The sequence below is a fragment of the Hippocampus zosterae genome, chromosome 13 (assembly GCF_025434085.1).
Source record: "Hippocampus zosterae strain Florida chromosome 13, ASM2543408v3, whole genome shotgun sequence".
NCBI lineage: Eukaryota > Metazoa > Chordata > Actinopteri > Syngnathiformes > Syngnathidae > Hippocampus > Hippocampus zosterae.
In genome coordinates, this window is record NC_067463.1 from 23,147,302 (window position 1) to 23,157,649 (window position 10,348).

General features: G+C 61.2%; 2 protein-coding genes across 5 annotated transcripts; both read right to left on the bottom strand.

The window, feature by feature from the left end:
• Positions 1-80: 80 nt before the first annotated feature.
• On the bottom strand, positions 81-4,546 carry LOC127613053 (sodium/calcium exchanger 1-like). Of its 3 annotated transcripts, XM_052083939.1 has the most exons (8): positions 4,123-4,544; positions 2,196-3,305; positions 2,010-2,116; positions 1,860-1,931; positions 1,683-1,792; positions 1,480-1,579; positions 1,090-1,350; positions 83-1,021 (listed from the first exon to the last, which is right to left on the bottom strand). In XM_052083939.1, the coding sequence occupies exons 2-8, from the start codon at positions 3,263-3,265 to the stop codon at positions 645-647; spliced, it is 2,097 nt and encodes a 698-aa protein (XP_051939899.1). In that variant the 5' UTR covers positions 3,266-3,305; positions 4,123-4,544; the 3' UTR covers positions 83-644. The 3 variants fall into 3 exon arrangements, with proteins under 3 accessions (XP_051939898.1, XP_051939897.1, XP_051939899.1); XM_052083938.1 differs by having other exon boundaries at positions 81-1,021; positions 1,860-2,116; positions 2,196-3,295; positions 4,123-4,546; XM_052083937.1 differs by having other exon boundaries at positions 81-1,021; positions 1,860-2,116; positions 4,123-4,546.
• Positions 4,547-5,622: 1,076 nt separating this feature from the next.
• rcor3 (REST corepressor 3) lies at positions 5,623-10,345 on the bottom strand. Of its 2 annotated transcripts, none has more exons than XM_052083948.1 (12): positions 9,849-10,345; positions 9,691-9,747; positions 8,837-8,914; positions 8,716-8,768; positions 8,465-8,626; positions 8,265-8,389; positions 8,080-8,158; positions 7,785-8,009; positions 7,508-7,585; positions 7,369-7,426; positions 6,706-6,935; positions 5,623-6,346 (listed from the first exon to the last, which is right to left on the bottom strand). In XM_052083948.1, the coding sequence occupies exons 1-12, from the start codon at positions 9,970-9,972 to the stop codon at positions 5,993-5,995; spliced, it is 1,623 nt and encodes a 540-aa protein (XP_051939908.1). In that variant the 5' UTR covers positions 9,973-10,345; the 3' UTR covers positions 5,623-5,992. The 2 variants fall into 2 exon arrangements, with proteins under 2 accessions (XP_051939908.1, XP_051939909.1); XM_052083949.1 differs by having other exon boundaries at positions 7,785-8,006; positions 9,849-10,343.
• Between the last annotated feature and the right edge of the window lie 3 nt (positions 10,346-10,348).

Here is a 10,348-nt window from a genome sequence, read left to right on the forward strand (position 1 = left end):
GTGTTGTTGGCGTGTTCATTTTGAAACTCCTCCTCGCGGAAATGAGTCATTATTAACACGTGCTAAAGTACAGCAAACACATCACAGATGATAGGAGAAAAATACTTTTCTATTCATGTATTTATTTTTCTACCTTTTACCATAAAAATGGATTTACTTGGTTGGTTTCATAATAAAAAGAATTCATAATTGAACATAAGCTTACATTCTTCCCCTTCCCACTAGAGAAATGTCCTCATTTCTAATTTGTAAAATCCAGGTTAGAACATTATACGGGGGGTGGGGGGAGAAGGCATCAGGAACATGTTAGAGCAAAGTCATGGCGGTGGTGTTTCTGGGGGGGGGCAAAAACCTCCTAGACTTGACCAAAAGATATTCCAATCGAATGAAACCGGAACAAAAGAAGATAGAGCGGCAACCGACTTTGATGACGACATAAAGTTGGTTCTCAGGCATACATGTTCATGGAGGAATCGGGAAATGAGCTCAAATAATGTGTCTCGTCGTTTGAATTGGCAATTTCTCCATTGGGAGACGACTAGAGGTTTTCTTATCTTATCGCTCATGCCAAATCAAACATGCCGACAGCGAGTCGGCCCGTAACGCCGGTCTTTTGATTTTTGGACTTTGTTGGCGGGGCGGCGTCAAAAGCCGGGAATGTGGCAGTAGGCCTCGAGCGAGGACAGGACGACGTACGTCAACCACAGGCTGAAGAACAAGGCGGCGGTGGCCGTCTTGGCCGGCCGCGGTCCGCCCAGTTCCCCGCCGATTTGGGGTCGGCGCCGGTAGACCAGGACGGCGACGCATACGAAGGCGAAGATGGTGAAGAGGGTGACGGAGAAGGCCAGCGTTCCCGGGTCCACCCTGAACACCTGGCCTCGGGAGCGGTGGTAAATGGCGGCCAGGGACCAGGCCACGCCGATGCCCAGGAACACGTTGACGGCGTTGCTTCCCGTCACGTTGCCGATGGAGGCGTCGGCGTAGCGGTCTTGGCTGGCCGCCACCTTGCTGGCGAAGGTATCTGAGGGATTGATGGGAGCTTGGGATTCCGCGGGCCGCGCCGGACGCCGCCGCCGCGTCGGGCCTTACCTGGCACGGACGTCCCCAAGGCCACGAACACCACGGCCGTGACCGAGTCCTTCAGGCCCACCGTGCAGCCGAAATGGGAAGCCAGGTCCCCGATGATCGCCGTCAGCATGCCGATGACGGCGATGGAGACGGCGAAGCACGCCCAACCGTTCCAGTAGTCGGTGGGCGGGACCAGCGCGAACAGAAGCTTCCAGAAGACGGTCAGGAAATGGACGGCGTAGTCCAGACCGGAGGGCGGCTTCTTGCCGTCGTCATCGTCTCCTAGACGCAAGCGAGACGTGCTGCGTTTGCAGACCGGACCTCGGCATTCCGGGGGGATCGGCGCTCCGAGACCGACAAAAGCGGCCCGGAGTCAAAGCGGCGAAGCTTCCGCGACAGGCAAACTCGTACCTGATCCGATTGCGACGGCTTCCGCAAACTGTTGCCTCCACGACGTGGTTCCGACCAGCACGGCCAGTCTGGTCTTCTTCAGAACCTTGTCCACTGCGTTCTGACACACACGCACGCAGGATCCATCAATCAATTGTCAAACGGGAGCGGCAGAGGAACGGCCCGCGTCCTCCACGTCTTTGAAGATTGGATGAGGGCGACACCTTAAACTCGTACGACTCCTCGATGACGACTTCCAGTTTGACGTGCTGGCCCAAGGTTGGCTGCCCGGCGCGTCCGTCTTCCTCTTTTGTCCCGCAGTCCTCGGCTTCCCCTGAGAGACACGCACACGCTAGCCGGACGGACGGATGGACGGACGCGCCGCTGCGCAAAAAGCCTACCTGAGGCGGTCACCGCGCAAGAGGGCTCACGCTGGTCTTCTCGTCGGAGTTTTCCGTAGACCGGGTCTTTGCCTGTCAAACGGTGACCGGGAAGGGTTAAAAGGAGGCCGTGGGGGGGGGGGGGGGGGGGTCCGAAATGTCGCCCCCCACCTTTCCCGCAGCTCATCTCCAGCAGTCGCGGCTCGTCCATCTCCACCCAAAACGTTTTGTTCTTCTCGTACATTTCGTCGTCGACGATGTTGATCCGAAGCGTTTGACTGAAATGCAAAGAGGGGAGGGGGCGGTGGGGTGGGGGGGGTCGATGACGAAGCGGGCTCAAAGCGATTCGGCACTCACCGGATCTGTCCGTCGTCAAAGCGCAGGACGCCGCCGGTGTCCTCAAAGTCCTCCCCGCCGCCTTTGTCCGTCCCCTCCACGGTCCTGTAGGGCACGGCCACCGCCCCGCGGGCCCCCGCGCTGCGGACCACCGGGATCTCCATCACGCCGACGCTCTCGCTCACGGTGACGGCGGGCTCCTCGAAGGCGAAGACGCCGGCGCGGCGGTCGCCGAAGAGCCGCTCCGTCTCCTCGGCCGGACGTCGGGGTTCCGACGGCGTCCCCGGGTCCCGGGGGGGCTCGCCCTCGGTCTCCACGATCACCCCCCGGCGCTTGCCGGCTCGGTAGCGCTTGTGCACGTACTTGTAGAAGAGGAGGCGGCGGTCGGCGACGTAGGCGAAGCCCACGCAGACGGGGAAGAAGAAGAGCGTGAGGAGCCCCTCCCAGATGTCCACCACCCCCGGGGAGAAGTAGGCCAGGATGAGGTAGAGCCAAGTGTAGGCGAAGACGCTCCAGGCGGCCGTGACGACAAAGACCCGCGGGTGCTTGATCCTGCGGCTCTCCCCGTCGGGGATGACGTAGACGCAGATGCCGATGATGACGAACATGTTGAAGGCGGCGCTTCCCACGATGGTGTTGGGCCCCAGCTCGCCGGCGTCAAAGTTGTGCCCGCAGATCTCCACCACCGACAGCAGGATCTCCGGCGCCGACGAGCCCAGCGCCATCAGCGTCAGGTTGGACACCGTCTCGTTCCACACGCGCACCGTGGCCGTGTACTTTTCCCCGTCGGGCTTTTGGACGGCGACCTCGCGCTCTTGAGACGTGATGACCTCGATGGACGCCATGAAGCGGTCGGCGATGATGGACACGCCCAGGAAGGCGTACGCCAAGCCCGTCAAATAAATGGCGGCCCTGGCGACCCGCTCCAGGAGCTCGGGGTCCTCCGGTCGCCACGGCGGCAAAATGACGCCGTCCTTGCACCGGCCGTTGCCGCCGCCGCACTTTGTGTGGTTGCCGAGCGCCTCGTCCGCGCGGCACCCCGCCGCGGCCAAGACCAGGGCCGACAAAACGAGTGGCGGCCAGGACGTCATGGCTCGACGCGCTGCCAGATGCTCGGGCTCCTGCGCTGGCCTGCCGCAGAAGGAAACTATTTAATTATTGATGACACTTGAGGAATATGAACGTCAAAGTTGTCATGAAACCGAGGCATCTGTCAAATGTGAGGAGCGGTTCTCCTCAAGGATGCGTACCGAGCCCCCTGTCGTTCACGCTCTACGCATTTGACTGCTCTCTGATTCTTATTCGCGGTCCAGTTTGCGGAAAGTTTTGAACACGATAACAATCAAACCATCCTAGGAAATGTTCATTGACTTGAGCCGCGAGCAATTCACTCTGAGAATCGGACCGAGTAAGAATCGCTTCCTTGTTTTTCAAAGTCTCGTAGATTGGAGTCTCTGCGACTCCAGGTTTCGTACTTTGTTACGCGCTTCGTTTAATCAGTTACATATCACGTTCCCTCTTCCGTGGTCGTTACTCTCTCGCTCTTTCTTGGTCTTCCCGTCCCTCCCTGGGCTCTGCAACTTGAAGTAACTGCGCCACCTGGTGTTGAAATAACTGTCATTACAAGTCCAAACGAAATCAAACCTTAATTGTGCACCGCTCTTGGGCGGGCCGGATTAAAAAGACCAATGGTCCGAATCCGGCCCGAGGGCCGTTGTTTGCCCACCCCTGCATGAGGGCATTAATTCGTTACCCTTTCAATGAATTTCATGAACACGAGTCCATGCGTCGTCGTGGTTTACACATGGGAGTGAATAGCAAACGATCAAGAAGATACGCACGTTTCCGAGAGACGGGAACTTTGAGCGTCTTGCCATCGATTGACGTCTTACCTCTCGCTTTGGATGAAACGTCATCTTTGCATCGTTCGCTCGGTTTCAAAACTTACCCTGCGAACCTTTCGGGGTCGTGGGATGGAAAATGTCCAAAAAGTCCAAAAAGTCCAAACGCTCTTTTCGCAAAAACACGAGCGCAGTTGAGGCCGATGCAGACTGAAGCATCCGACCGGGACTCGTGAGGAGGAGTCGAGAAGGAGCTCCCGCCCGCGTTGGCCACTTCCTTTGGCGTGGAACGGCGATCCGAAGCGTTCGCGCTCTCCGAGGAAGGTCGGAAGACAAAGCGAGACCGTCGCGCTGCCGCAAATAACCCAACGCTCACGTGTCCTTTGACGGGGACCGGGACGGAACGGGCTCGGCGGGCCCGATAAGCGCACTTAAGGGAGGAGATAATGTTCTAAAGATGGCTGCCCGGCGAGGGGCCTTATCGCCGCCCGCCACCAAACAAGGTCACAAACCGCCAAAGAGTTTCGCCGGGGCCGGGACGCCGAGGAGCCGCGCGACCTTGGCCGACCTTCACCGAGGTCTGCGATCCCGACGGGAAGACAAAAGTCCGTTTGACGGCAAACCCGAACGCCGCCGCCGCTACTTTTGATGCGCGGGTTCGTTATTGCGGAAGCGGCGGACATTTGAGGTCCCAAACAAAAATGGGCCGTAAACCGCCGCAGCAGTACGTCCTTAAGAAGCTAGCGCGGTGCGACAAGAGAGAGAAGGCGGAGAGACGTCTGGAGACGACGGGGCCGCTCGTCAGGCCGCAACTTCCCGTGTCTGAAGACCGAGCCGAGGCCTTCCTTCAATGTGCGACCGTAAAGGGGACGGCGCGAGGACTCGCGGTCCGGACGGGTTTCTTTTCGGCCGCCTACCTTCCCTCCTCGACGTTCTCGGGCGGGCGCTGGTTTGGCGTCTCGGGCAGCGTCCGATGCGACGCGGACGCAGGATGCTCAGAAACCGCCGACCGCAAGTTTCCTGCAACCTCTGGCGGCCCTCGCGCGGACGCTGAGGCCGGGTCCTCCGTTTGGACGGCGGCCGACACCATTTCACGCACCGACGGGGACGGCTCTCCGCTTTGCTATTGGTGGCGCGTCCCCGTCGAGCCGGGCGTCAAGAAAACGGATTCATGATTCCATGTTGATGAGAGCATTAAAATGGGGGGAAAAATAGGACAAAAAATGTCAAAGGGAATTCAGAAACGATTAAAAAAGGTGTGAGTCATCACAATTAATTTTTTAGTTAATTATGACAGTTGCGTTTTTAATTCGATTAAATATTTTAATCGTTTGACAGCTCTAGTTTTCAATACAAAGCGCACGCGCATCGCCCGGAGTTGCGAGCGATTGGTTCGCTGACCCGCCGCGCGTTCCTCCAAACGTTTGCCATCACCATCGGAACCAAATGCGATTCGTCCGTTCCGAGCCTCAAATCGTTCGATTGACATTTGAGGAAGATGTGCTCGGGGGTGGGGGGGATCAAAGGTCCTCATATATTGTTCCCGCTCTCCGTCGACATGTTCAGACGGGAAGCTAAACGGATTTGAAAAGAAAATCCATCCGCCGTCTTTTGGAGAACATTTATTGCGCACACGTCAAAAGTGAGGACAAATAAATCAATCGACAAGTAACGCGACGGTCATGACGACTCGACGCGCTATCCTATCGGAGCCACTTTGCCGTTCTTTGATTGGACGAGGCGCAAAATGCCACGCCCACTTATTTCCGGCCTCGAGTACGCACGCTTGCAAATATTTGGGACAATATGTTCACACGCACACATAAATTACATATACATCAAAGTATATTACACGGGCACGCGCGCACGCAGAATCCACCCCCCCCCCCCCCTGCGGCGTAGCTATTACGTTGCCTCCGACACCGCCAGGGGCGTCTCGTCCCGCAACAAACGGGCCGTTTCGGTCGCCGGCGCGGGTCAGTGGAGGGCCGAAGACGACGCGGCGTCCGAAGGCGGTTGGGGGGCGGACGGGCGGGGATTGAGACGGGGGGGCGGAGGCTTGGAGGGCCGGATGAGGGGCGGCGGCGGCTGCTGCTGCGAGGCGGGGCGGGGCTGTTGCAAGGTGGGGCGGGGCTGCTGCAGGGAGGGGCGGGGCTGCTGCTGCAGGGGCGGCGGCTGGCGATGCAGGGAGGGCGCGGCCGGCGGCGAGGGCCGCAAGAGCGGCGGCGGCGGCTGGCGGAGCGAGGAGGCGGGGCTCGTCGTCGTCGTCGCCGCCGCCTGAGACCAAGACGGGGGGGCCGAGGCGGGAGACGCCCCCGACGTCGCCTGAGCCTTGGAACAAAAGGGCGGAGCCCGAGTCAGGCCGCCCGGTCCCGCCCGAGTCGGCGAGCCGGGGCTGGGCGATGCGATGCCGTTTGGAAACGCCCGCGCCATCTTCCCGTTTTTTGCCGAATCGCCGAAGCGTCTTTGAACGAGAGCAAAGTCGAGCTCGCTCTGTTGCGACGGCGAGCTGCAATCGCAGAGTTCCTGAAGGCGAGGCCCTGGCGAAGGCTATTTTTGGGCCGAAAGCGCAACTACAGCACGCGTGGCGGACGTGCCCCCCCCCCTCCCCCCCGCCACCGGGTGCGCGTCAACTTTGCGGTACGAATGGCCCAGCCCCGACTTCAAGTACGACGGCCGATCCGATTCACCTCCTCGTCCTCCTCGTCGGTGCTCCTCCCGGAGGGCGCGGCCGAAGCGTTTTTGGACTCCTCCCCGGAGGCGGTGCCGCCGTCCCCTCGCTCCGCCTCCCACTCCTGAAGCACCTCCTCCAGGTTGAATCGCCGGCGGTAGTTGACGAAAAAGTTCTTCACTTGTCCCGGCGTCTTGTTGCCGATGACGTCGGCGATGGCCTGGAAATCTTTGCCGTACCTGCGGACCCCTGCAAGACACGGCGGGGGGGGGGGGGGGGGGGGGGGCGAGAAAAAACCTTTCAACTTGGGGCCTCGCCGGCCCTCCGCGGGCGGGGCTACCCGGCGCCAACGCCTCAGTGGCCATTTTGCAATCAAACCCGCTCCCGGAGAGGAATTTGGAAAGTCCCACGACTCCGAACGCTGCCCGGACCGCACCGAGGATCGCAAAATGCCGCTTGACGGCTCGAGTTGAAAAGAGTTTGGCGAAAGCCCACGGGCTCCGTTTTGGGGTGGGGGGAGGTTTCGGCACGTATATGATGGCCCACGAGAGATCAAATCGGGCTCGACGCGGGCCCCCGACACCCCGAACGAGGTCTCGGCCCGAGCGACGGGAAGCCCGGCCAAACGATCGCCGGCCCTCGCCGATCGTTTGGCCGGGCCAAAACCGAGGCGAGGCTTCACCTTGGACGGCCAGCAGCTGCTCGTCAGTGGTCCAGCGAGCGTTCACCTTCTGAGTGCTCTGAAAGCAGAGTCGGCGGGCACCGTTAGAAAGCGCCGGCGCCGGGGGAGGGGGGACGCCGACAAGCGCTCTTCCACCGACCTCGGGCAGGCGGAAGTCGTCGATTCCGCGTTCCAAGACGTGCTTGAGTCCGCCGTTCAGCTGTTTGGCGTTTTGCACCTGAAGCGGACAGAGGCCCAGCTCAGCTGATGGAATCGAACCCGGTAGCTCCGGGCCATGAAGTCGACGTGCTAACCGCCGGACTAGCGGGACGATTTCGGAGCCTCAACGGTCCAAATTCTTCACGGAGGGGGGGACGGGGGGCGTTTTTGGCCCTTTTGCGGCTCAAACTTGGGCTTTGAGTGAGGGCGCCCCCTACCTGCCTCTTGAGGGACACCAACTCCACGTCCAGCCGGCGCAGGAGCGCGTTGGCGGCGGCGGCGCCGCAGGAGACGGCCACCACGTCGTCCTGGCTCAGGTACATGCCTTTGGGGGGCCGGCATCGCGAGCGCTGATGGTGGCGGTGCTGCAGCGTCTGGTGCTCCCGCCGGCCCGGCGCCACCGCCGCCTTGGGGGCCGGCGCCGCGGGCTCCGCCGGGTTCTGCTGCGAAAAACGTCGCCGTCGGTCCGGCTCAGCGCCAGTCCGGCTCAAGGCGCCAGTCGCGCCCACTTACCTCTTCCTTGGCCTCTTTGCGGGGGTCGTAGTCGCCGTCGTCGGGTTCGGCGGCGTCGGCCTCCTCCGGCTCCTCGTCGCTGCGACGACAACGGCCGGCGGTGAAAAGACGAGCCGGCGAAAGAGGCCGCCGCCGTGGCGCCACGCGTTTGGGGCGGGGTCGCGGGCTAAGCGCGGTTGCGTCACCTGTCGCCCTGGTTGCTCCTGCCGGCCAATTTGCGGGCTTGGCGGTCCATCAGACTGGTCCTGGAGCGGGTCTTCTTCCACGAGTAGTAGTACTTGACCAGGCTGGAGATGGATTTGTCTGGAAGCTGACGTCACAGCGTGCCGTCGATGGACTCCCAAAGGGGCGGCGGCGGCGGCGGCCTTCGGGAGACGGCGCTTACCATCTGCTGGATGCGGTGAAAACTCTTGCCGTGAAAGCTGAACGCCTGCTCAAAGAGAACTTTGTCCTCCACCGTCCACTCGTCGGGAAAAGGCGTAAAGTTGGGCAGGTCGGCCAACGACTTGTCAATGTCGTGTTTGTGCCAGAAGAGCATCCCCAGCGCCTGCGCAGGCCCCGCCCCCCGCCGCACACACACACAAACACGGTGACCGGTGTCGCCGTTGTTAAAGAGCGTCGGTGAGGCGCACCCACCTGCTCCACGTTGTAGCCGTGCTTCTCTTTGGCCAGCGCCACGTACTCGTCCACTGCGGAGCAAGAAGGCGTTAGCGACAAAACGGACAGGTGGGCGGGGCCCCAGGCGGACGTCACTCACGCTTGCCGTCTTCGATGTCGCGGGAAGGCGACCACACCAACATCCCGCCGTTGTCCCGCTCCGAGTATTTGCCGGAGCCTGCGGGGGCGGCGCCGTCAGGGGATCAAAAAGCCACGGCGGACCTCAACCGGGACTTCAGACCGTTCGCCAACGGGCCGATCGCTCGGCGACTATTCGCAATCAATTTGGAGTCATTGGTGTCATGACCCAGAAGAGAAGACTAACGCGCCGTTGCCATGGCAGCCGGCAATACTTTCTCGGCTGCTTTGGCGTATTGTTACGCTAGCAGACATTTTAGCCCTCCCAATACTGTTTTTTTTCCTCATCACTGTAATGTTATGACTACAATTTCAAAGTCTGAAGAAATAAAAAGTCAAATAAGATTTCGAAATCTGTCTTTTTAGCCCTGGGTTGAATGTGCCACCCCACCCCATCAAAACCCCTGGCCCCAGCCCGGCCCCCTCAGTGAAATTGATCCAGAACCGCCACTGCACTGGAGCCGACAGTGACGCTCATCTCAATTGGGATGGGGGGGTGCGACGGCAAGACCCGTCAGCGTCTCAGAGGCTGAAATGTGGAAGCAAACGCACAATGGCAAGTGAAAGTTTTCCTTCGCTCGGTTGCTCCTTTCGCCTCTTCTCGGAGAGAGGCACAAACACGCCCGCGAGCGTTCGGAGGATGCCGCTCGCCCGCTCCAAGGCCGCCGCGACAGCGACAGCGAGAGCGAAAGCGGCCGGCCGCCCACCGTTCGGCCGCCGCGCAAAGCGGCCGCGGAGACCGTTTGCGGGCATTTCTCGCGCTCGACCCGGAGCGGAGGAAGGAAAAGCGGAAGCGGAAGAAGAAAGCGCGCTCACCGGCCTCGAAATCGGGAATGTTGGCCTGATAATCCGCTCCGACTCGCATGCCGACATCTGCGGGGAAGAAAAAGCAAAGCTCACGGGGGCTCGGGGGGACGGCCGTCCGAGCTATCTGGCTAGCCGGCCGGCCGGCCGCGGGTTTGCGGGCGGCTCACCGTGCTCGTCGTCACTGGCGCTTTCGTCCGTCAAGTGTCCGTTGGACGCGTTGGACGGACTCTTGGTGCCGTTGGAGCGAGCCTTGCCCAAATAGTCGGAACCTTTGTCCATCATGCCCGGCATCCCGGCGCCGCCGCCGCGCTCGACAGCCGCCGCCGCCGCCGAGAAGGCGAACCCGTCCGGAGGCTGCCAAAAGGCTCGCTCGACGGCCGCCGACGCGCTCCTCGGGACGCCACCGGCGCGGGGGAGGGGGGCGGGGAAGGCGGTGGGATCCCGAGAGAAACAAAATGTCCGCCGCTGCCACGCGCGGGCCAGTCGGTCGAGGCACTAACCGACGTGGCGGGCGGGGCCCGGTCTGCGGTGAGGTCGGCCGCGGGCGGAGGGAGCGCGACAGCAGATCCCTCCGCCGGCGACGTCGATCAATCCCGAAGCGCGCGAAAGAAAACAACATGGCGACGGACGCCTCCTCGATAAATTGGCACCACTGTATACGGAGCGT

Excerpts from the sequence above, each read along its gene's own strand:
- LOC127613053 (XM_052083938.1), bottom strand. The coding sequence starts at position 3,265 with ATGACGTCCTGGCCGCCACTCGTTTTGTCGGCCCTGGTCTTGGCCGCG. Across the intron at positions 1,793-1,859 it reads TTGCGCGGTGACCGCCTCAG|GGGAAGCCGAGGACTGCGGG; the intron begins GTAGGCTTTTTG and ends CGTGTCTCTCAG. Across the intron at positions 1,351-1,479 it reads AGCCGTCGCAATCGGATCAG|GAGACGATGACGACGGCAAG; the intron begins GTACGAGTTTGC and ends GCTTGCGTCTAG.
- rcor3 (XM_052083948.1), bottom strand. The coding sequence starts at position 9,972 with ATGCCGGGCATGATGGACAAAGGTTCCGACTATTTGGGCAAGGCTCGC. Across the intron at positions 7,427-7,507 it reads ACGACTTCCGCCTGCCCGAG|AGCACTCAGAAGGTGAACGC; the intron begins GTCGGTGGAAGA and ends CTCTGCTTTCAG. Across the intron at positions 6,347-6,705 it reads CCGACGAGGAGGACGAGGAG|GCTCAGGCGACGTCGGGGGC; the intron begins GTGAATCGGATC and ends TTTTGTTCCAAG.